The sequence below is a fragment of the Amblyomma mixtum genome, chromosome 2, assembly GCF_055824585.1.
Source record: "Amblyomma mixtum isolate Tamu chromosome 2, ASM5582458v1, whole genome shotgun sequence".
Lineage (NCBI taxonomy): Eukaryota > Metazoa > Arthropoda > Arachnida > Ixodida > Ixodidae > Amblyomma > Amblyomma mixtum.
Genome location: NC_143013.1, coordinates 26,884,914 through 26,908,814, shown reverse-complemented (window position 1 = coordinate 26,908,814; position 23,901 = coordinate 26,884,914). Strand labels below are relative to the sequence as shown.

Genomic DNA, 23,901 nt, shown 5'->3' with positions numbered 1-23,901 from the left:
GGTTGGTTGACTCCTCCTACCGTCTGCGGTGAGTTCAGAAAACAGGCGGAAGCCGGGACGTTTATTCAGATTTAAATTAGGGAAGTCGGCCGCACAGGACAATAATTCCAAGTTTCTAAGAATGCTCGGAACATGTAGATCGAGTTCCCGCGGTAAAAAGGCTAGTTCAGATTCCTCTTTAGCGCACCTTTAAGTCATCTGCAATGGTAAACGAAATTTTCTTGAAGCTGCCTGTGGGGTTTAACTCGATATTTATAAAGTCTCCCAGAAATGATCTATGAGACGCCCTACAATTCACTCTAAAATGAAGGGCCCAAAAATTTATATCCGATGGTATAGAAACTGATATTATGGCGTGAGAAAAAAAATTCTGTGGCTGAAAAAGCACCAACCTCATACCAGAAATAACGAGTAGAACCGTCTCAGCTCTCGCGCTCACTGTTTGGTATTCGGCTCAAAAGAAACATTTCTAGCTTTTCAGATCATTCCTTGCTAAAGCTGCGTTGTTGAGGAACATGAAACAAAAACGCAAACAGTTCATTAGTCGAAAATCTTGGTGCATGCTTGGAAAAACAAGCGATGCGCGTTAACAGTGATATATGGATAGGATGTATCTGTACTTACTGCACAAATAATGGCGGGTGTCAGGAATCTCTGCTGCATTCTTTGTTACCGCTTTATAAATAGGCTCTTAATTTTCTGGTGAAGCAGATTTTTCGTTTCCTTATTTTTTGCTCCACGTGCGCATTTTATGATAACCGAGTTAAAACGGACATCTACCCGAAGAGCTGCATTCTCGAAAGCGTAGCCTTTCTCGAAAGGCTTGTATGTATTCTCGAAAAGGCTTGTATGTTTATTTATTAACGTTTTCTTGCCATCGTCCAAACCGTTCCCCATTGGTTTTCTATGGCAGTCTTAACTACTCGATGTGAGCAATGGGAAAACATAAAAAGTTCTTGCTACTCACAGGAAGAATTAACCATTACCTATAATATTTACACAACAGTACCTTAAAATATTACAGTATTCGAAGCTTTTGTACAGGAATGCTAGAAATGTAACCGCATTCCGCATTCACATATCCCACATACTACACGATTCCTATAATATAGTTCACAATACACAATTAATGAACAGGTGCTCCGTGAATTCGCCCCTTCAAATCACGAGTACAAGTATAATCAAAACAGAGGGAAAAAACGTATCTACATGTACCTGTTTGAAGTATGTACCCTCACAAAGATTCTGATCGGCCTAACGTTTCAACGGCATCGTTGTTTCGTGGGCTATTCTATGGAAATGTATAGGCTGCGTCGAACATGCAACGGCCCGATATACAGGGTGTTTCACCTAAGACTTTACACAATTTTTTAAAAGAGGCTTTTTGAGTTACAGGCATAGCATAGTTACGGGTGTAGTGGTAAGTGGTGTAGTGCATCACAATACAGCTACGACGTGCTAACTAGCAGGATGGTTGACTGATAGTGAATAGTTTACTTTTTAACTTTTACTTTTAGGCTCCTTAGTTATCGATAGGCATGTAGCCCTCCGTAAATAATAGCCATATCAATTTTACAATTTCGTCAACGCGGTTGCCCTTGGCGCTGTGGCCCGGCAAATTCTGGCGACATCGCACCAAAATACATCACTTTCCAGAAGCTTGCAGGCAAAGCAACCTCTCCAGGGCATGTAGCTCGTTGACATAGCCAAAGTTTGTTGGTTCACAGCGCCGAGGGTAACGGTGTTTTCGAAATTTTAAAAACTGATATGGATAATACTAGCAGTGCACTACACGCCCCTCAGTATTTGAGGAGCCTAACAATAATAGTTAAAAAGTTAACTATGCAATATTAGTTAGCCATTGTGCTAGTTAACACATCTTAGCTGTATTGTTATGTACTATACCGCTGATAATGTCTAGACTAAAAAACCGCTCTTCTAATTCAAAAAGTCTATATTTAAAAATTGTGCAAAATCTTAGGTGAAATACCCTGTATATGTGGATGATAATGTGCTCCGTGGTAGGGGTCAAAAAAAAAAAAAAAGCACTACAACGCGCTATTCCGCGGGTGTGTAGTGCGAAGCGAATAAGTAACCAAGTGTCGAATGCAAATTTCGTTAGATACTTTGCATAGAAACATCATTCACTTTAACTGCTCACTACGACTGAAAATATAAAGATCCGAAATATTCTATTGTGTTCACGTGCAGCATTCGCGTTAGCAGCAAGCCCAGTAGTGCATGAAAAACTAGCTTAAAAAATTAAGGCTGAGAGATGGGAAAAAATGTCATTAGGTGAACACATTCCCGGAACGACCTGCTATTTATAACTTCTGCGCTATGAAAATAATCAGCTATGAATTAAACGTACTTTTGCTTGCAACAAAACATGCATTCGTGGTTTGTATTAACACTTTTCGTTGTCAAACATAGCCCAGAGGAACTCAAATTATGGTGATTTTTTTTTTAACTTCAATTTGTACTGAATTTTCATACTGAAGCTTGTTTATGAACCTCTTAAATTCAAGAAAATAAAAATACAACCAAAAAACGAACAGAGTTATATATTCTCCTTTCGAGAATATAATCACGAATTCAGCAGAAAAAAAATTGGGCTAAGGGGAGCGTGTTTAATACCTTGGACACTGGAGGGTCCAATCCGTCAGTTCGAATAAACCGGAAGTACGTATTAACCGGCTCCGAATCAACGTTCGTTCCACAGCGACCGTGGCAAGCACAGCAATGTAATGATCGCATGAAGGTGCACTGAATACGCGTCTGTACACTGAACACTTAGCGGCAGGCCTGTCACACTCGCTCGTTCATCTAATGAGAAAAATATATTAAAAAAAATGTCCGTATACTTAATACGCGCGATGGCTCGCCAGAATTTAAAGGCACTCTGTGGAGCAGTATGTAACGCTATTGACGTCACTCAAACGGAATGATGTAGACCTTTCACATTTGCCTTTTTAGGCGCACCCATATTTCCACTGGGCTGTGCCAGCGGCGTTCTGATTGGTGGATTTCACACAAGCATCTACTGTGCACGCACTGCACAGTACAACACGCACGCGCGCTCAATCAAGCTGTAAAGAGTGAAAAGGTCTGTCGATACGTTACTGAGGGATTGCCTCTGGATGTACGGTGTGCAGCGTGCCTTTGGCGTGCGGAAAAAAAAAAAAAACAGACAAAGAAGATTTTGAGTGCGATTTTTTTTTTGTTATTGTTCGCTGTGAACAATTCAGCGCGCGTCCGCTTGACGTTATATTTTGTGCGCACTATTTGTGCACATTGTCTTACGCCCGCTGTATCTCGCGCGTAGAGCAACAAGATTTATAGGCTTAGCATTCCTCCTCTGAAAAGCGTTAAGCGTGAAGCGAACGCTTATGCTGCAGTTAGTTCCTTTAAGCATGGAATTATTCTGCTTACCGCTTAATCCGAAAAATAAAAGAATAACATAGATATAGCGGCGCAGCTATCTACTGGATGTTATTACTTTTTAAAAGCAGTTAAGCACCTTTCAATATGCTTTAACGTCTTCGCCTTCAGTTCTTCGGAATAACCATTAGCTTCCTGTTCAAGAAAAACATGGAAAAATTATTACCATCTGAAAATCATTCGTAAAATTACGGAAAAAGTTTTTGTGAAGTTCAGGTTTTACATAACTGGTTCCTGATTTCTACAGTTGGTTACATTGGGCCGCTCCTCACGGTGTTCTGTACACTCCGCTAGCCAATAACAACAGTAAACGAAATCAGCTTTTTAATGCTTGAATTTATTAAAAAAGTCAGGTATCGATATTCCAGATCTTAAATTTTTTTTTCTTGCGATGAGCTTCTTGTTAAGGTAACAAGAAAAGTTTTAACACCGTCCGAAATTTTGTCGTGGAGGAATTGTGTGCGCGGAGGCTGAATGTGGGCAGAGTTTCACTGCAGACTTAAGTTGCATCCGACAATGCAAATTACTCAATAGTTCAATACCACTTTATGGTGTGAATGCTGCATTACTTGCAGCGAAGGTGCATAGTCATATACGTGTACATAGTCATATACGTGTACAGGAACAGTGAAATGCATTGGAACAAGCCAGAACATTTGGAGAGACACTTTTAGTACGCGCGACTGCCACTATGTGCCGCATGGCACTGAACACCTAAAATTGCCATTGGAATTTGAATTTTTGGTGTACCCCATTCACTTCCTATGACCGTTATAACTTGTCGGTGTTAGCGCAGGAAGCATAGTTTACAGATCAGATATTGCAGCGCGCTCGAAGAGCGTCATTACTGCCAGATATGTCCGCGCAGCATCTCACCGCACTCTACAGTCATGTTAAAATAAAAGTGAAACTAACCCGATTGAGTCATATGGTGTTCGCTTCTAGCGGCCGATAAATTATGCTAGTTGGAGGTGTGCGTAATGCCCACTAAATGTCGGTAGCAACTTTAATGTCCACGAAAACTGGGCTTGAGAGTTGTTTTTTCTTTCTTTTTACTTTTGCGTATAGTGGCTCTTAACCGCTGAGATAAGGTACCAGACTTAATTATGAAGCTGGGATTGTAGAAACAGGTTAATTTACCTAACCGCACGCCCATGCAGAAATGTTTAAATACGCAAACAGTTTATTAACGCAGCAGTCTGTGTCAGTTATATTCTTTGCTTTTTGGGGGGTTAAAAGAACGGTTGCTACCCAGGTACGAACTAGCGACCATAGTTAGTAAAATGCCAGCAAGATTTACTTTTACCAGTTATCGTGTACCTTGAAGAGGGTACTAAAAAATAGTAAGTAAAAATATTAACATGGACTCAGAGTTAGTAACTGCTGCACTTACTACCTTTTTGCTATCTTTTCTTCTAAGAGTGTTCATATTCGAGGTCCAGACACGAAATTTCGTTATATCAGAGGTGGCGTGCTTAGGTTCTGTATATCCGAGGTTAACATCCTATAGTTCGTTATATCCGAGGTTAACACCCTAAAGTTCGTTATATCCGAGGTAGTATACTAAGTTCGTGCAAGTAGTATATAGTAAGTTCGTTCGCAGCCCGGCCACCTGTCCACCGTGCCAGGTGGGCCACCTGTCACTGGCTACTGACAGGCGGCCATTTTGAGCAGATCCTTCTCATGCCAGCGCATTAATAATTACAAGAGCCGCCGCGGTGGCTCAGTGGCTACGGTGCTCGGCTGCTGTCCCGAAAGACGCGGGTTCGATCCCGGCCGCGGCGGTTGAATTTCTTTGGAGGAGAAATTCTAGAGGCCCGTGTACTGTGCGATGTCAGTGCACGTTAAAGAACCCCAGGTGGTCGAAATTTCCGGAGCCCTCCACTACGGCGTCTCTCATAGCCTTAGTCGCTTTGGGACGTTAAACCCCATAAACTAAACCAAACCAATAATTACAAGAAACGGCTACAGGGGTATTGCGCTCGGTGCCAGAACAGAGAATGTCTCCTATTCTATTAAACTGCATCCGAATAGCACTTATTTTTTTGTACCCAACTATTCTCACCTCGTCGTCCAACTGCCTGCTTGTCGGCCTGTCCTGTCGCACGGTCACTATTCATGCCCACCTAGCGCCATCTGTCAGCAGCCCGTAGTGATGTGTGCAGTGTTTTATGTTTACCTGTAATTGAGAGAAAACTAGTGTTTCGGCGGGATGATGCGCGGTGTTGATACTGATGGCCTGCCAAAATCAGTGGGGTGAACGAAACATTACTAAAAGCGTCCAACGGTAATTTTTGATTGTCAGTGCCACTCGGCACATCGTAGCAGCGGCGGAAACTAGATGCGTTCAATTGTCTAGATTTTTTGGGCTTGATGGCATTCCGCTATTCTTAACAAGAGGTGATGAGTTCCACTCTGTCGCCTCTGCGGCGACCACATTTCGACGGAGGCTGAACGCATGAACTTCCGTGTACTGGGGTATGTGAAAGAATCTCGGGTGGTCGAAATTAATCCGGAGTCTTCCACCATAGCTTAGCTCATAACCCCTATCCACTCGGGATACATTCACGGTTTTCTGCCTTATCTCGGTGGCTATCGATCTCCATGCCGCATTAACCATGCTGTGCTCGGTTCAGGTCTTATTTATCCAACCGCAGAGCGACAAGTGCTCGGAACTATTCTGAAGCGCGGCGAGGTCGATAACGAGCAAATCGGCTGACACTTGCCGAGTCGTACTCGCCGGAACAACGACAATTGAAGTTCAGCTAGCGACCAGCACAACCCTACAAAAGTCGAGAAAGAGAGAGAGAGAGGGGGGGGGGGGGGGGTGAAGAAAGAAACCGCTGGTTTGAGCGTGGTTTGTCGACTCTCCGTTTGGGATTGTATGAAAACAATGGGCATCCCTTCTTTTTCAGAACATCTCTGTTCCTTTAGTTTCGCTAAAAAGGGCGGAAGCAAGTTAAACGCTTTTGTTCGGACTTCTCTGTCTTTTTCGCATGACGCAGCACTGCAGATGCTCTTCACGGGGCTTCCTATTATTTGCATATAGGCTATCCAACACGAGCAAAAAAGGGGAGAGAACACTGCTCGAATCGAAAGGAAGATCGAGTGGCATCTTGTCTTGCAGACGTGGAAATACCCGGCAGCGCAACTCAGCTATCGCAGCTGCTGCCTAAACTGCGACAATACACGTACTGCGTGAGGGCGTTTTCGCGTAGACATATTTGCCCGGTCGAGAATGAACAAGTGGCTACGCTGCACAGCAACCTATTGTACTGTTGCTAGGCGCTCAATGTAGGATGGGAGAGGAACCCGGAAAAGAATTTCTTGACGGGAAATTATGTTGTGGCAATTGTTAATTGCTGACTATTAATATTAAGATGATTGTAATATTATTAATTATGACTATTACGACGTTGCAATCATGAAATTGAATGTCGTTTGTTTTTAGGGAGAAAAGATACTATAAAAACATGAGCAGAATAGTGAAAAGCTGAGATATTACGTTTGAAGTGAAGGTCCGTATTCAAAACTATGGTTATCTTCACTAGAAGGCTGGACCATAAGGAAAGCCGATAGGAAAAGAATCAATACTTTCGAACTTTGGCGCAGGAGAAGACTCTATACAGAGAGTCTCATGGACTGCAAGGAGGTCAAAGCGGTATATATTTTATAAGAAATCAACCCTGACTTTTCCTTAGAAAGTAAAATACTCACACTGACTCTCCAGTACTTAGGCCACGTAATGAGAGGGCAGGATCCGTTAGAAACGGCTCTGACGATGGGAAAGATGGAAGGAAAATGGATTCTATGGATTGACAGTGTGAACTTCCAATTAGAGATGTAAAATGTCATGAAATTTTGAATGGAATGAAAAAAACCATTTTTTTTCAGGTTTTTTTCATGAAAAATTGGAAATTTTGCAAAATGTATGAAAAACAGATTTATTTGCGACAGCCCAACGATCAATAATAATGCTCCGAAGTTCAGTCGAATATGCAGTTATAGATGTCATATTGTGACACGAACTTCTTGTTCTATTGCACCGAGAAGATAAATAATCATTTGCACTTGAGGCGAATATGGAGATATAAATATTATATTTGTGGAACGAACTTCTTGTTCTATTGCACCGAGAAAGGGAACATGAAAACTGATCTATAAGTCACTCCATATCGGACTCAGAGTCACTGTCGCTGGATGCGGCACTACGCGCAGCAGCATGGCTTGAAGTTGTGTCCACAGCTAGGTTCGACTGCACATACATAAGCTTTCGAACGCGTTCCCCTGAAAGCCTGTTGCGAATCCTTGTTCGCACGTTTCCGAAACGTGACCAGTTTCGTTCGTAGCTGGCGGTTGATTGTGGTATCTGCAGCAGTCGGCAAGCCAGAGGAGTTAGCGACTGGTTGGTGCAAAGGCCTTGTCACCAGGTAGATGGGGCCACGTGCATCGCTGAGTACCAGACGCCTGCCCTGGATCAAATTCCTGCGAATTTGCTCTACTCTGCTACGTTCAAAATCAAGAATCTAGGCTTGTATTTGGCTAAAACCGCTTACGCGCACAGCAGCCTATGTTATTTATGCCGTGTGTGTCGCGTGGTAGAATTTACAGCCATTTTGTTCTACTTGAGCCGTGAGGTCATGTATTAGTGTGTTTTTAAGTCAAGCCTGGATCTTATATGTGACCTGGCCTTCAACCCGCGTACTCGCAGCACAAACGTTTTAAAAGCGCTACCTGGCACCGGCGATGACGACTGCTCTCCAATCGTTCCACGATGCACACTGTAATGCTTTTCAAAGCAAAATAAAAAAATTAAACTAAAAGCAAGCAATTATAAAACCTTGAAATTGCATTGTGAAATTTTCGATGTTTCTTTCCATTTTTCCTGGTCTGAAAAAAAAACGAAAAAAACCGTTTTTTTTTCAAAATTGCAGTGTTTTTTTCAGGCCTTCACATCTCTACTTCCAATACGAGCCCGAACAAGCTTCAGCATGCTGAGCCTGAGAAAGTGACAGCAGAAGGTAGAGAGCCTAGAGTCTTTTGGTCCACAATGCCGATATAGGAGTCGGTCATCGACTGCGCGACAGTACAACATTAGTTAACTCAGTGGGAACCCGCTAAATCGAACTCATTTAATAAAACTTCCGCCTTGTTTAGAATGATCTGATCGTCTGGTCAACATGAACTTCGTTAAAAAAGGCTGACTTAATTCGAACTCTGCGTAAATAGCATAACCTATATCGGCTTCCTTCTGGTATGAATTTCGAGAGAAAACTGTATAACCGCGCCACTAACAAGGTTGTTAGCTTAATAGTATAATCATAATGTCTCGCTAGTGCTTATAAGGTTAAGGATTGAATATAGCTATAAAATGCGAAAAATATTAATTCGCAATGAAACAAAAAATATACAAGCATGGATTTATCCGCTAGCAGCGAATCTCTGCTACATCCTTCAAAGCGCTCTGGGCAGGAAAAAATATATAAAAGCGGGCTTTCCGAAGCGGATACAGTCAGGTCCTAGCTCTTTGAAGCTGGCAGCTTAAAATAAATAAATCATTACGGATGGTGGGCGTTTTAAAGGTCAGTAGACATATTTTGAAGATTGATTCCTTCGCTGATTCATTATTCTGCGTTTTAAAAGTGATTAATGAACGCGAACTAAGTTCTCGTAAGCGAGGAAATGTTAATCACTCCCTCGGAGCCCTTCCCTCGTCCTGCACCTACGTCTTAAATTCAGTGACCCAGCGGTCGACTACTTAACAGCCAAGCTTCAACTCGCCTGTAGTAACATCCTGATGAAAAGCTATTAGGTTTCGAAATGTTTTCTGTCAAAAACTTGGTTGGCGTTCATTCCTCATGAGGATCCACAGCGCACAGTATTCAAGAGACACAACACGAGCGCTAAACTTCCACTCAACGATCTTTGCTTGGCGCTGACAGCCTTATAAGATCACTTATAGTACAAGTATAGACGACTAACAACGATTATCTTGTCAATGAGAACAAAAAGCACAGTAAAATCCACCAATCAGTGAGCACGTTTCTCACTATCACCCGCTGCCTTGAATCTAAGAAAGCTGTCTTTTCTCGATAATGACACCGAAAGATCACTGACACAATTGTCCAATCCCTCTTTTTCCATCGCCGCAGCTTCAATTATCTCCCTCGTTTTTTTTGTCTCTATTTTTTGCTAGCACTGAACACTCGCCGAACTTAGGCGCGCACTTGAGACCACGGCAGTGACGAGCCAAATTACCTGGCCCCTCATCTCCAACGTTTCTGTGGTGCTCGCTGAGTCGCTTATTCAGGCAGCGGCCTATCTCTCCGGTATACAACTTCCGCATGAAAGCGGCATCCTGTATACAACGTTATAGGTGCAAGTTACAAAGGGGTTCTGATGCCGTACAGAGCAGGCCTTCATGTCCTGCTCGTACGGACTTGTGTGCTTACACATACGGGACAATTTTTTCTGGGGCTGACATGCAAATTTTAACTCCAATTTTGTCTCCAATCTTTTTGAGGCTGTGGGAAAGCCTGCGAATACAAGGCATTACTTTAATCAGAACCCCTTTGTATCTTGCACCGATAACGTTGTATACAGGTTGTCGCTTTCATGAGGCAAGTTGTATATCGGACAGATGGGCCGGTGCCTGAATAAGCGACTCAGCGAGCACCACAGAAACATTGATAGTGGGTAGTCATGATGTCGTTTGCATCCCCAACCACTCAGGTTCCACCGAATGTTTTCGTTTGAGATTATTCTGCTTGTCTGAAACTGTCTGAAACTCTGACCTAAAAGGCTGTATGTAGCTGCCGCTATAGTCGGGTACAATTAAAGTGCGAAACGGCAGATACCCCTCAAAGAAAGCCCTCCAGCCAATGGCGTCGACCGATTGTCATGACGTCATGGTTAACCTCTTATACCCACTAACATGAGATCGCAGGGGTTGGCAGATGACAGGGGATCAACCACGGCTTAGTCAGATTAACCATGTCGTCTTGAAAATCAGTCGACGCCTATGGTTAGAGGGCCTTCTTTGTACAAGAAAAGGAAGCGGCGAAGGAATCATTACACAAGATACGGCCTCGATCATGTGGGGCGAGGTGCGAGTTTGTGTGTTAGGTCCATGCCAATCACTGAGTAGTTAAAATTTGCCGGATAAGGATATTTTGCAGGAGACATGCTTAGCAGAAATGGTAAGGACACTCGTGACAATTAAAACTTCATAAACTTCGCCTTCAGCAGATATAAGCCGGCCTCCGACAGCTCGAAATCGAAAGCGACAGAAAATTTCCTTTAACTAAAGGGTGCCTTTTGAAAAGACTTTGTGCTTACAAGGGCCGAGCCAGCAAGCCAACAGTGCGCTCTACACATACCCGGCAATTCTGGACAAAATCGTTTTTGAACGGGAAAGAATTTCTGGGCGCAGTTTTTTCATAGTAAGAGTTCACTATAAAATCAATATACCCACAGATCTCCCGTCAGCAGGCTTGTATTTTTTTTTTCTATTAACGTTTTTGGTATCATAAAAAGCGTTCCCCATTAGTTTTCTAAGGAAGTATTAACTGCTCGATGCGAGCGATGGAAACAGTACAAAATAAAGATTTTACTACATATCGGAAGAATGTACCACTACCTTCAGTATTCTATGCCAGTACCTTACAGTTTTCCAGTATTCAAAATTTTTGTCTCCAAGAATGTTTCACACACTGAATGCAGTGCGGACAGGCGGGTGTGGCATGTCATGACAGATTTGATTTTAAGCTGTAAATATTGATTAAAAAAAAGGAAAAACTTGGGGGTGTCATGCTGTGGTACCTCAGCTGTGATACTATTCGGAGAAATCCAATGCATGATAATGCGGATTCCACGCTGTCGTGCCGGCGCCCACATTTCGCTAGCGGGCCTGTCTAAACAAGCGCTGCGCGCTCGCCGACGCCCAAAACAGGCCCAGACTTTCTCGGACAAGTCGCGACATGCAGCGTGACTCACCCCGACGCCGCGGCGCCGACACGGACCCTTCCTCCTCTCCTCCTCTCCGTCGGTGCGAACTCCTCCGCCGCTCGCTGGCTCTCGACCATTGGTCTAATTTGAACGGTGGCCAGTGATTGGAGGATTTGAACGGCTGGCTGCCGTAACCGTTTCCAGTGGCTTTAAAAGCGGAGCCGCGCTGTACCCGAGCAGCAGACGGGCGGCAGAAGAGCCATCACGCCGGAGCTACGTTCGCCGCCGGGGCCGCCCTTCGTCTTTGTGCTGCCCGTGGTGCTCTTGGCCCTTGTATCATGTAAAAGCCCTTGTACATACTGTACATAAAGTTCATTTGACTCACCGTCGCCTCGACCGTTTCCTGGCTCGGACTCCCAGTCCCAACAGTGGTGACAACAGTGGGATGCCTCAGTCCCAACAGTGGTGGCAGCGGTGGGATCGACCGGCGTCAGCTACCTCGGCGCGGTGAGTGCCTGATGTTTTCCCCTCAATTCGCCAGACTGCTCTAGCACACGTGATTGTAGTTTAGAGTAGGGCTGTGTGTTGCACTGGAGAGAGCTTTGTTGTTTCGAGCCAAGTCGGAGCGCTTTGAAACGAAAGCTGGTGCGGAGGGAGTAAACGAGGCGTTTTGGAAAGAATTACTTGCGCGTGTCATGCTAGTAGTGCTATAGTAGTGAGCGGCAAGGAAATTCTAAGAAAAGGGCGAACTACAAGAGGCTATTGTGCGCGATGGAGAACTTCAAAGTGAAGGAACTCATCGAAATTTGTGAAGAGTTGGGCATTGAGTTAGGCCCCGCAAAACAAAAGCATGCGATTCTTGAGATCATGCGGAAGGAGAATGTAACGGCTGAGGAAGCCAATGAGGCCTGGGAAGCGATCACTGAACGCCGTGAGCGCGAAGAGGAGATAAAACGGCGTGCTCGCGTCAGGAAACTGAGAGGCCTCGAGCTTGAAGCGCATGAGATCGATTTCGAGAGATATAAAACATTGTCCGCTCTGCATGAGACTAACGGTCAGCAGCTGATAGACAGGCCGCAGCCCTTCGTGATCGCCGAGGATATGGCGAAATATTTGGCAGAGTTTGAGAGCGTCTGCGAGAGAAAGCGCGTTGAGCGGAATTTTTGGGCGCAGAAGTTGTTAGCCTTGCTTTCCAGCGAAGCGTATGACGTTGTCAAGCGCCTATTGGACGGCGGCTTGGCGGACTACGATGAGCTGAAAAGCTTCTTAATGACGAGATATAACGTGTCACCGCTGGACCTTCGCCAAAGGTACATGCGAGAGAATAGCACCCCATCGTTTAACGACTTTCCCTACCAGTTTAAAGCCGACATTTTAGAATGGCTCGAAAATACGGAAGGTTCGGAAGATCGTGACACAGAGGTAGAGTGCGTCGCTGTAGCGCAGCCCTGCCAGTGCGGCACAGAGGAAGGTAGTTCGTACGTGGCAGATGTAACTGCTGCTATAACAGTGGAAGTTTCCCCGCATTCGTCACCTGAGGAAACCTCACTACCTCCGGATAACGTAGTCACAGCATCGGACGATGCACTTACAGAGGTCTCGCCCATTGAGATTGTGGTGGAGTTACCGGAAAGCGGATCTCCTAGCGAGTCAAAAGCAGGAGAAGTTGCAGAGCAGGGCAGAGAGGATGTCCGTCTGGACCTTAATGAAAGCGCCAGTTCCAACGCTAGCGAAGTAAACGTGGATGACACACCGGATTGTGCATCGCAGTCAACAGAAATGCAGAAACCTGAGACTTCCGATCAACGGATGCGGACGCATATAGAGTTTGCGGACGCTGAGTTGTGCGCTAGTGTTTGCAGCGAGCGATTCGAAACGAGTCCCGTGCTTTCGCACTGCTCTGAGCTTTGCGACTTTCCAGAAAGCAGCTGCAGTAGCGGGAACACCGCGACTGAGTGCAGAGCCGACCCTCATCCGAAATTGGCTGAAACGCGTCAGGAGCATGACGAGAGCTGCGTGTCAGCAGTAATGTCAGTAGAAAACACTGGTTCGTCTGCGCCTGAAGAAACTAAGGTGCTGGACGACAGTGGAGAACAGAACGTTCCAGACGACATAGGGGCGGTAGACGTCAGCCCGTCCGAGAAAGATGAGGACGAATGCGCACTCAGTGACGCTGACAAGGAAGAACGCAGTTTGGAGGAGGCTAGTAAAGGCGCCAAAGACAGGCCTGATCTAGGTAGCACATATGAATCAGCTGACAATCAAAGCGACGTTGTCAGAGAGCAGAAACTTAGGCGACGGAAGCAGAATGTGCTTTCACAGGCGAAAGTGAAAGGAAAGCTCACGATAAAAAGCTGCAGCCGGAAGGAAAGGCACCGCCAGTTCAGGAATGTGAGCTATCGCCACAAGGTGATAGCGAAACAAGAGGAACAGTGCTGCCGTCGAAAGGAGAGGAAAGGCAAGCTCAAGAGAGAGAGCTGTCACCGAAAGACGATGGAAGGCAGGCAAAAGAAAGAGTGGTGCCGCCGAAAGATGAAAGGCAGGCATAAGAAAGACAGGCGCCGCCGAAAAGAGAGAAAGGGCAAACGCGCGAAAACGGGTTTCCACCATCGGAAGCGCCAGCGTCGCCGGCAAAATGACTTCAGTAAAGTCAGTCACGTTGTCAGCCCTGAAACTAGCGTCAGAACCAGAGCTAAAGAAATGTGCGAGGCATCACTATCGCGCAGAGCGAAGCGCATAAGTGTGCCGAGGCTCATGGATCTGGGCAGTAGAATAAACTGCAAAAAGAAAGCATACAAGCATTCACGCGAGAAAGAGTATCTTGGGGGGAAACCGAGATACAAGAGAGCGCTGCCCGTGAGGCTAAAAATTAAGGAGCGGGGCAAGGGCGAATCTTGCCGCCAGCACAGAGAGAGCGAGACGCGCAAAGGCGCGTGTTCTCAGGACGGCTCTCTCTTTCCGCTGCAGTCACGGGAGAAACCGCGCTCCCACAGAAAGCGGCACGCGCGCACAGGGAAAACGCGAGGACGGCTCGAAAAGCGAAAGATTGTACGAGGCCGCAGTGACAGGGGCAATAAAATTTGCAAGAAACAGTCTAAGCGCCCGGCCAAGCACAGTTATCGCGATGAAAAGCCGCGTGTCAGGATAACGCTATTCGGTAGGCGTGAAATCAAAAGGCCGTGTAGATACGAACCTCACATTCAGCGGAGAGGCAAAAAGGTGCGCGAGAAATTGAAGACTCTTGGGTCTCACTTGCCACCACGAACAGAGAGAAAGAAAGAACGGTCCCATCGGAAGCGTTGCGCACTCGCTATGGGACGTCGCGACTGGCGCGCGAAGCGCAAAGAAAGGGACAAGTTGCCAGTCTATGAAAGCGAATCGCTCTCGTACTGTAGCTCCCGTAGAAACTGGAAAGACAAGTACAGAGAGAAAGAAAAGCGCGTATACCGCGAAAGAGGCAGAGACATTAACTACCGCTGTAGTAGAGAGAGAAAGAACAGCGCGTCTACCGCGAAAGAGGCAGAGACGTTAGCTACCACGGTAGTAGAGAGAGAGAGAAAAGCGCAACACAGCGAAAGAGGCAGAGTCACTAGTTTCCGCTGTAGCGGGTGTCGTTTACCGTCCGTTAGAAGCGAGGAAAACGTAGACGCACTAAGCCGTGTGTTCTAAGCAAGGCTGGCTTCGCCTCCTCGTGACCTACATTTTGTCTCTTCGCGAACAGCTGTTTTAAGTTCGCTCGTAGATCGGGGAAAAATTTATGTCCTCATTTGTGGCCTCAGCTGAGTGTCTTCTGGCCGAGTGATCTCAAGAGAGCGAATTTATTTTGCATTCATTTCATTCCGAGAGTTTCATGTGTTTGACACTTTGTATGAGTTAATTACTTTGGAGTTCTGGTATCCCACATGTGTCTCTTGTAGAAGAGGGAACAAAAAGGGGACAGAACTATTGCTAGCGGAGTTTTTGTGACCTTTAAGTCTGGTGTATTGACGGGTGACAGAAGGCACTTGCTCGTGTTGGGTGTTGCCTGTTGTCGGTCGGTTCTTGGCAACATGCAGAACGATCAACGACCGATGCTGAGAAGCAAGCTCTTCCGAAGGACCGAGCGAAGCTGATCCAGTCACCTGGGCGACAAAGCTGCGGAGCAGTGATCCTGTCCTGACGAGAGGGACCCGTTCTCGGGAAGGAGCCTGGAGCTACCTGCGGCTGAACACCGGACGAGAACTTGGAGGAGCCTGGCGTACGAGCGCGCCCCGCATCCGAGCCACGCGGAAGTAGCTCGTCTTCGTGGCGCATTGTCTGGCGGCGGTGGTGCTGTCGTGCCGGCGCCCACATTTCGCTAGCGGGCCTGTCTAAACAAGCGCTGCGCGCTCGCCGACGCCCAAAACAGGCCCAGACTTTCTCGGACAAGTCGCGACATGCAGCGTGACTCACCCCGACGCCGCGGCGCCGACACGGACCCTTCCTCCTCTCCTCCTCTCCGTCGGTGCGAACTCCTCCGCCGCTCGCTGGCTCTCGACCATTGGTCTAATTTGAACGGTGGCCAGTGATTGGAGGATTTGAACGGCTGGCTGCCGTAACCGTTTCCAGTGGCTTTAAAAGCGGAGCCGCGCTGTACCCGAGCAGCAGACGGGCGGCAGAAGAGCCATCACGCCGGAGCTACGTTCGCCGCCGGGGCCGCCCTTCGTCTTTGTGCTGCCCGTGGTGCTCTTGGCCCTTGTATCATGTAAAAGCCCTTGTACATACTGTACATAAAGTTCATTTGACTCACCGTCGCCTCGACCGTTTCCTGGCTCGGACTCCCAGTCCCAACAGTGGTGACAACAGTGGGATGCCTCAGTCCCAACAACGCGCACGAACCTTATTTTATTTTTGTTTAGTAAACCCTCCTAATTTGAGTGCTGAGGATATGTGCGGAGTAGGTAGCAATACACAGTTCTGGTCCTGCAGTCCCGATTTTACAAACAAAGAAAAGTATAGATTCACGAGAAAGTTGTACAAGAAAAACCAGGATTGAGTGCAGGGAACGGGAATCTGCAATAATTTGCATCTTGAAACGGTTAACTACAGAAACCGATCGCCGCCGTTCGAAAGTTCAAAACTCGTTCCCTGGAATGCTTCGTAGTAGAACTAGTAGAACGCCAAGCACGGACGAAGGGAAGGGACGTGCACGTTTGCGCGCAAAAACCGTTCGCCTCCCGCACGGCCCACAGAAACGAGGAGGCATCTCTCGTTCACTAACAAGAGCGCGAGGACGGCTTCTTTGAGGCGCGCAGTCGGGGAGAAGCGCGAAAAGCCGATGGGACAGGCCCCAGCTTCGGACCCCAGCTGCGGGAGGGGGACGACAAACGCATGCACCAGCGCGGGCGGCACACAAAACACAGGCAGGCCCGTGCTGCCGCCGCTTCGTTTTTTGTGTTCCCGCCATTCCCGCCTCGCCCGCAGCGCAGTAGTCGCAGGTTCTTTTATGCGAACGAGAAAGCGTGGGCGCGGCGCGGCACCAGCAGGGCAAGCAGGGCCGCAAAGCACAGCCTGAATAGACGAGTGAGAGAAGGCTTTGAGAAAGAGCGGCCCGTCAACTCGCGTCCTCTGGTGACGGCGCTTGCAAGCACGTTTGCATCACGTGACTTATTTCAGCCAACCGGAGCGCTTCGGCGCGGGCGAGCGTTTGTGTATGGGCGTAAGATTCGTCCGCATCCCGCAAGGAGCGCAAAACGCAAGCAAAAAGACGCGGTCGGCCCCCTCCCGCTCAAGCAACCGCGGCGGCGGGCGAGCAGCGACGAGGCAGTGACGGCCGTGCGTGTGTTTGTAAACGGGCGTGCGCTCGGGGTACCGCGATGTCTCCGGCACTGGACCTGAGCGGCAGTGTGCTACGGCCACCGGTGTGATTCCAAGCGACGCAATGACGACGCTGCAGAAACTGCGCGATCGGTGACCCGGTGCGGCGGGCCCTCTCGTGCGAGGAGAAGCTCGGCCCCGGGGAGCAAGCAAGCTTCTTCGGCCACGGCGGCCGAGCCCGCTCCGCCAACATGGCGACCTTCTCCCATTGGGTCTGGGTCGTTGTTTGGACACAGTTCGTGCTTTTCCTGACGCTTTCGGCGCCCGCGGACGGGCAGAAGATGTACTGCCCGTCCAAGTGTCAGTGTCTTGGCCAGTTCTTCGACTGCAGGCGGCAGGGATTGACAGAAATACCCAGGGATTTACCGTCGTGGGTCGAGATCCTGTGAGTACTGGTGACAGTTTTCTTCGTTTCGCTTTTGCCGATTCCTCGCCAGAGATTGCGCCCTGCCCGGACCGCACGTGGAGGTTGATCGGTCCGTAGTTACCCGGTTGCCAAATTGCGAACGCCGTTGGCGGGGTACTATTGTTCCTTGCATTGCTACAAACGACAGCCTAATAGATTGCACGGTTCCGTGCGTAGGACATACTGCTGTTGTAACTCATCGCTGGTCGGCTCCAATCATTTAAGGATCTCGCGCCGAATAATGCGTCACGGTTACGTGAGTCGCAAGCCCTTATTCGAATGAATATGTATCGTGGCTAAACAGTTGCGTCAACACGAAACGGCAGCCGAGCGCGTCCGGCGGTTCTCCGAAGCTGGTTGCGGCGTCCTTCGTTAAGCCTAACGGCTCTCTCCAGCGGTCTCTCGCGATAGCTTTTGCGCGTAATTAGCTCTTCGAGGTCGTGTTCTTTTCTTCTTTTTCTCGTCGCCTAGCACCACGCACCGCGTAGCGAATGGTTCTTCTGGCCCAGCTGTACCGTGGCCGCTGACTGCGAGCCTTCGGTATCAGCGGACCGCTTTGCCGATTCCGTTACCGTAGGCAATTAGGGGCAGAGGCTGCTACCCGGGTCAGCCGTAGTTGGGTGCACGGTCGCATTGGGCTTCTTGGCCGCTCTTTCTTCCACTGCTAACGGAAGCTTTCCCTCTAGTTCTCGACCTTTTTCTGATTCGAACCCCGTAGTATTTTGTATTAGCGGATCCGCTCAGTGTGTCTTGTTGCTGGGAGTCCCTTCTTTTGACAGCATTTACTGTGACTTGTCGACAGGCGATGTGTTGGGATTTAGGTATTTGGGGTCTTGCGTGCGAGAAGTTATTTTATCCGCGTGGTTGCGGTCCCTACGCAGAAGCAGCAGTCACGCAGAGCTTGGCGTTCGAGCCAAACAGTTGACAAGCAAAAGCGAAACTCCCAGCCAGGTGTTCAGTGGAGCGCGGCGCGCCGGCGCAACGCAGTCTGCGATGCGTAGCTCATTGTAACCTTGATTCGTGCTCTTTACGAGCGCCGGAGAAAGGGGGTAACGTGCACTCTTCCGCTAGAACAATATGTTCGCAGCCCTGGCTGAGGCTTCCCTCGCCCGACCCCCCTTCCTGGGGCTCCGGTTCGTAATCGGAACTAGCGTAGCGGTTCATATTCGACGGTCTTATCTTTCCTGCTGCTGTGTACGTTTTTTTCTTCATTTGTGGACTTGTACTATAAGCGCAGGTGGGCTTCATTAACCGCTTGTTTTAACATTTCGTTCTTCTCTGTCGCCGCCTGGCGTGCGCAGGAAAATTTTTGTTTCGCTTTCGACACTTTATTCGAGTTTTTCGTCGCTGCAGTACAACTTTTCAGCCGTCTACAGCAGCGCACGTGTATAGGGGTTTAAGGTCGCGCAATGTCGCATGGCTCGTCTGTTTTTTCTTTTTTTTTTTTTTGCGCAGCTTCTGCTGCCACGTGCCCTGATGCGAAGTTCGGTGCTTTTCTGGCATGTCGGCAGCGTTGATGTGAAGTCTGGCCGTTACAGAGCGCAGCTTTTTAGCGACCGCATTGTACGAGAAATGGCTGTTACTACGGGCCGAGTGACTGGCGTCTAGATTTTATTTTTTTTCTTGCGTGGAGGTAGCTACAATGTTATAATGAAGCGTTCGCGTCTGAGTGCCTGCGATTCTTGGGGCTAGAAATGTCGGGAGTCGTAAATTCCCCTGCTAACATACGTCCGCCGCCTAGCGCGCAGTTCGAACGGACTGGCAGGGGGAAAAAAAATAAGCAAAGAAAAGAGATTGCGCTGCTCGAAACTTATTCGGTCAAACGTAATGAAGCTTCATTTCCAGCTTGTACGTCGGCTTTTTCGTGCGATGTGCGCTTATCCGACTGCTCTGTCAGCTGTAGCAAGCGTTCTGACACGAGCGGGAGTTGAGCAAAGAAAAAAATAAAAATGAGGAGGTTGGATGTAGGTTTCCAAAGCACCGGCTGATTGCTTGCCTTGCCGGAATCTTCCGGAACAAAATGAAAGCAAATCTCGTTGAGCATATCTCCCTTAAAGGTGTTCACAGCGTTATTTAAACTTCGCGGTGATATACGCTTCGTTTTAACGGCTCTCGGTTTTTGAACTTGCCGCCGTTCTCAATTTTGCGGCTTGATGCTCGCGCGCTTTAGTGACTTCGCGTCATATATGCTCTCAACCACGTCACCAAGGGTTTCTCGGCACGGTGGGGGTATACGCACTCCCCCGTTACGCCAGGCTTATATGCTTTCCTGAAAGGGGGGGGGGGGGGGGGGGCGTTAAAAAGAAGACGTTCCTCCTGCTTGGCCGTTTATCACTGCCTGTCTAGCTCTGTGCAAAGCCTGCTGCGGGATTCTTAAGAATGGACATAAAATTTAAAACAAAAAGCAGGCAGATAATCCCTCCCCCATCTCTTTTTGCCGTGAACGTTCAGTAAAGAGAAGCGGCTCATATAAAGCGCCTAAAAACTCTCCCCTGACGGCTGCTCACTTAGCGTGGTATTCAAATTGGTTTTAAAACACGCTTGGCGAGACGTACGTTGAGCTTGTGCAACGTCTTTTCAATCTTCTTGCGAATGACTGACGCGCGCTCTCCGCATTCTTTCGGTTTGTTTTTATGTATCTTTTTTTTCTTTTCTGTGCAACTAAGTCAACGCTGTTCTCCTCTTCTCTTCCTTTTCATTCTTTTTTTTAGTTGCTGTTTCTCATACTGCAAATAGCCGCGCAGCGGTGGTCTGGGAGGTATGAAATATGCAGCGTGTGTGTGTGTGTGTCGGTTTCTCAGCTAAGCGAAAATGAGGTATATAGTACCCCTACCTGAAAAGGCAGAGGAAATGAAATACACGTGCATGTGCGCGCGTTACTACGTAGCAGGTGGTTGGGGCGGATTTTTCTTTGCGTCCGTGGCGCGCGAAACTGTGCGGCGGCGGTTCACTGGGTCGCGCCTTCCTTCGATTGGCGAAAATACGCGGCGAATGTGAGTGTGCGAGCGAGCCGGGTTGTCGGGCGGCCATCCAAACGGAGTCCCTTCCAGGACTTTCCTTTTCATTTTGTTTTGGCTTTCTGGTTGGCTCCGGTGTGTGTGTGTGTGTGTGTCTTCGCGATGTATTTTGCCGTCGTTGGTTCCTTGCAGTGATTCTGGCCTGATATTCGGAGTTGGCTGGCTCTCCCTCTGTCGGTTTGGAGGGTCTCTGAGAGAGCGTGGAAAGGGAGAAAGCAAGGAAGGCCGGCGCTACGAGGTCACCACCGCACAAGAAGATTCTTTTTTTTTTCGTGTTTTGTTCATTTTTTCACCCCTCGACCTCGAATTTGTCGTTGGAAACATGAGCATCTGGCGAAAAAAAAAAAAGGGGGGGGGGGAGGGGGGGGCGTGATAGGTTCCTGCTAGAGGATAGAGTATATAAATGAAAGTGCTCGTGTTAATTTATGCGCCGATTAATGACCTTTCGTTCGATCGGAGGCCGTGTGGGATAGGATGTGGCGAAGTTTTGGAGCTTGTCGCGTTTGCTCCGTGACTTGGGTTTGATACGAATGTCCATTTCCTGGGTTTCCTGCGAAACGTGAGCGTGATGCGAACTGCCGTGGGATGCGACGTCGGCAGTCACGGTCAGTAGAAACGGGCAGTGCTTACGCCGCATCGATTGCGTGATCCAGTTTGTTAGATCGGGTTTTGTTAGATGCTATTTCATTAGAGTGCTGATTTCTGCGCACACTGCGTCGCGAGCGAAGCCATGTTTCGTAGAGTTCCTCTTGTCAAACGGGACGGGCAATTTTCGCGCTTATTAGCGCGCGCATCTAAGAGAGATCCGTTACCTCGACTTGACTTATAACATGGGTTTCTTTGTCGTCCTGCATGGTTTGTCTGGTTTACGATTGAGCCTGTTTGCGCTTTAATTGGTCCGTTAACACTTGAGAACCCCCCCCCCCCCCCCCCCCCCCCCCCCGGTTTTTCACCGGTACACACACACACGTGCGCACAGGTACTACATCCGCTCTGCGTAGCGGACCCCCATTAGCTGCTTGTTATGCCACCTCTTCTCACCTCTGCCATGTACCGCGCGCTGTTGATCGCTCAAAGTCCCATTAGTCTCGTGTAGCCGGGTGCCTTTCCAGCCATTGTTCGCCGCTACACAACAACCGCGACGATGTGTGTGCAGTAGGGGGGTGTATATCGCCGCGCTCGCGAGGAGGTATCTACCCGGGCCTCTCGCCGCCCAAGGTTTCTCCCGTGCAGGCTGGAAAGGGGGGGGGGGGGGGGGGGGGGGCAGGAGCATATTCGGTCCTTGCCAAGGTTGTCCAAGGCAGCGCGCGGTCCTCCTTCGTCGGCGTTTGCTCAGCTGCTGCAGCGGCCTTTCTTCGAGTCTTGGCGCGATTCGCGACAGTCGGTCGCGGTGACTGTGCCAGCCCCGGAAAAGATTGGGGACGGCGAAAGAAACGCGTGAGAAGCCGCCGTGCACTTATTGGCACCGGAGAAGGGATCCAGGTGACCCCCCTCTCTCTCTTTCTCTCTACGCCTGCTTTCTTTCTTTCTTCTCTCTCTTTTTGCTTTTTAAGCCTTGCTGGATGCTTTATTTAGCAGTGTTCCGAAACGCACCGCAAACGAATGCGCGTCCCCACCGTCCGTGGAGCGCGGGGTCCGCAGCGCAGTCAATCCAATACACAGTGCGCATGTGTGTGTGGGGAGGTCCGAAGGCTGCCGGGCGGTCGACGATGTGGAGTGTTGGGGGAAGGGTTAACGAAAACGAAACTGTAGCGAAGGGCTGAAAGTGCGCCCAAGTCGTGACTGGGCGGCTGCCGCGCGAGTTCGTTTTGCGTCGCCCGTGTCCGGCGCCGCGAGGTTTGGTATGCGGCCTGTTTTGCGAGCATACATCATACGGCGACAGTGAAGTAGTGAGCTTGCTTGCTGGCTGGTTAGTTCCCGTGCGAGCGAGGCTGTGGGTGAAAGAAAAGAAGGAAGAAACGAAAGAAGGCGGTTATTTCTAAGGAGGAGGTGGCAGGGTCACAGGCATACGCGTGCAAATTGCATTCCTTACGGTTTGACGAGGGCGCTGCTTCTAGGACGAAGGAGCGGGGCGTTTCGGGGTCACCACACCGTTGATCGTATTCAGTGAACTCGGCTTTGTGATACCGCTGTTGTCAGGAGCGCAAACTCTGGAAAGCTTTCGGAGCGTTTCAGCATCGCGGTTTCCAGCTGTGCACGGAGCTCCGTGCCTTCGCTAGTGTAGTCGCTTTTTCCTTATCAAGCATGGGCGCGGTGCAACGATCCTCTCGGTGCTTTAAGTTTGTCATTTCTCCAGCACGGTATAGTGCCGACTTCCAAGCTCAGGCTTTTGAATTCGTTTACAGCGGCATCCCTGGCCGAGAGAGGCTAAACAGCGTTGGTGGCGACCCGTAAAGGAAAACGCACACAGGTTGCACCATCACGCATGGTGCGACAGAGGCGCCACCAACCGCGCGCATGCGCCGTGACGTCACGCACGCTTCCAACGTAGCTGCACAGTGTTTTTGAAGTGGCCTGCGGGCGTCACAAACTGGCGAATACAATGTGAGAACATCGCGCCCACATAGCTAACTGATCACCTAGTAGAGCCGTCGCTATTAACTTCTTGACCGCTTGGCTATCACTCACTGTAGCTGTCACGTTAGGGGGCGGAGTGGTTTAGATATCCTTTGCTCGGCGCAAGGTGTCGCTTCACGAAAGCAGGCTTGGAAACCTGTATCGCCGCTCTTAGTCACGGTGATTCACGAAACGATCGGCCCTGACTTTGGTAGCTCCTTCGTGGCACGGAGCCCGGTCTGGTCGAAGGAGGTGCTCCATGGTGGCCTGAATCATCCGCGCATCGTTTCTCCCCCGCCATGCCTGAAGCCAAGCTTCGCGGGAAGCACCATCAACCGCGGGGTAGACGCGCGTTTGTGGCGAAACAAAGTTGCATGCAGAGGGTTTCGCAACTCGGCGCCGCCTCCCCAAAATGACAGCGACGTCGCTGTGATCACCGCTGCGCGTGATCGATCAAGGCGCGCAACAGCATCAGCCGTGCGCGGGAAACGACGCTGAACGCTCAGCAGCCCCGGGCCCCGTCGCCCGTGCGACTAATAACTATCCCCAGGGTGTAGTACCTGGAACGCGCCTTGTCTGGCGCGCGCGCGCGTGGGTTTCGTCAGCAACTGGTTCCACAGCGCAATGTGCGGCCGACGGAGTGACACGCGCCGTCAGCTCGCACACTCACTGCAGCCTTTAACATGAGGCGTAGCGTGG

General features: G+C 49.0%; 1 protein-coding gene across 1 annotated transcript in view; it reads left to right on the top strand.

The window, feature by feature from the left end:
• Positions 1-17,095: 17,095 nt before the first annotated feature.
• The window catches only part of lbk (leucine-rich repeats and immunoglobulin-like domains protein lambik), a 118,080-nt gene continuing 111,274 nt past the window's right edge, over positions 17,096-23,901 (top strand). Inside the window, 1 exon segment of the mRNA XM_089570945.1 lies at positions 17,096-17,608. Coding sequence (XP_089427071.1) covers positions 17,415-17,608 — 194 coding nt within the window. The 5' untranslated portion in view covers positions 17,096-17,414.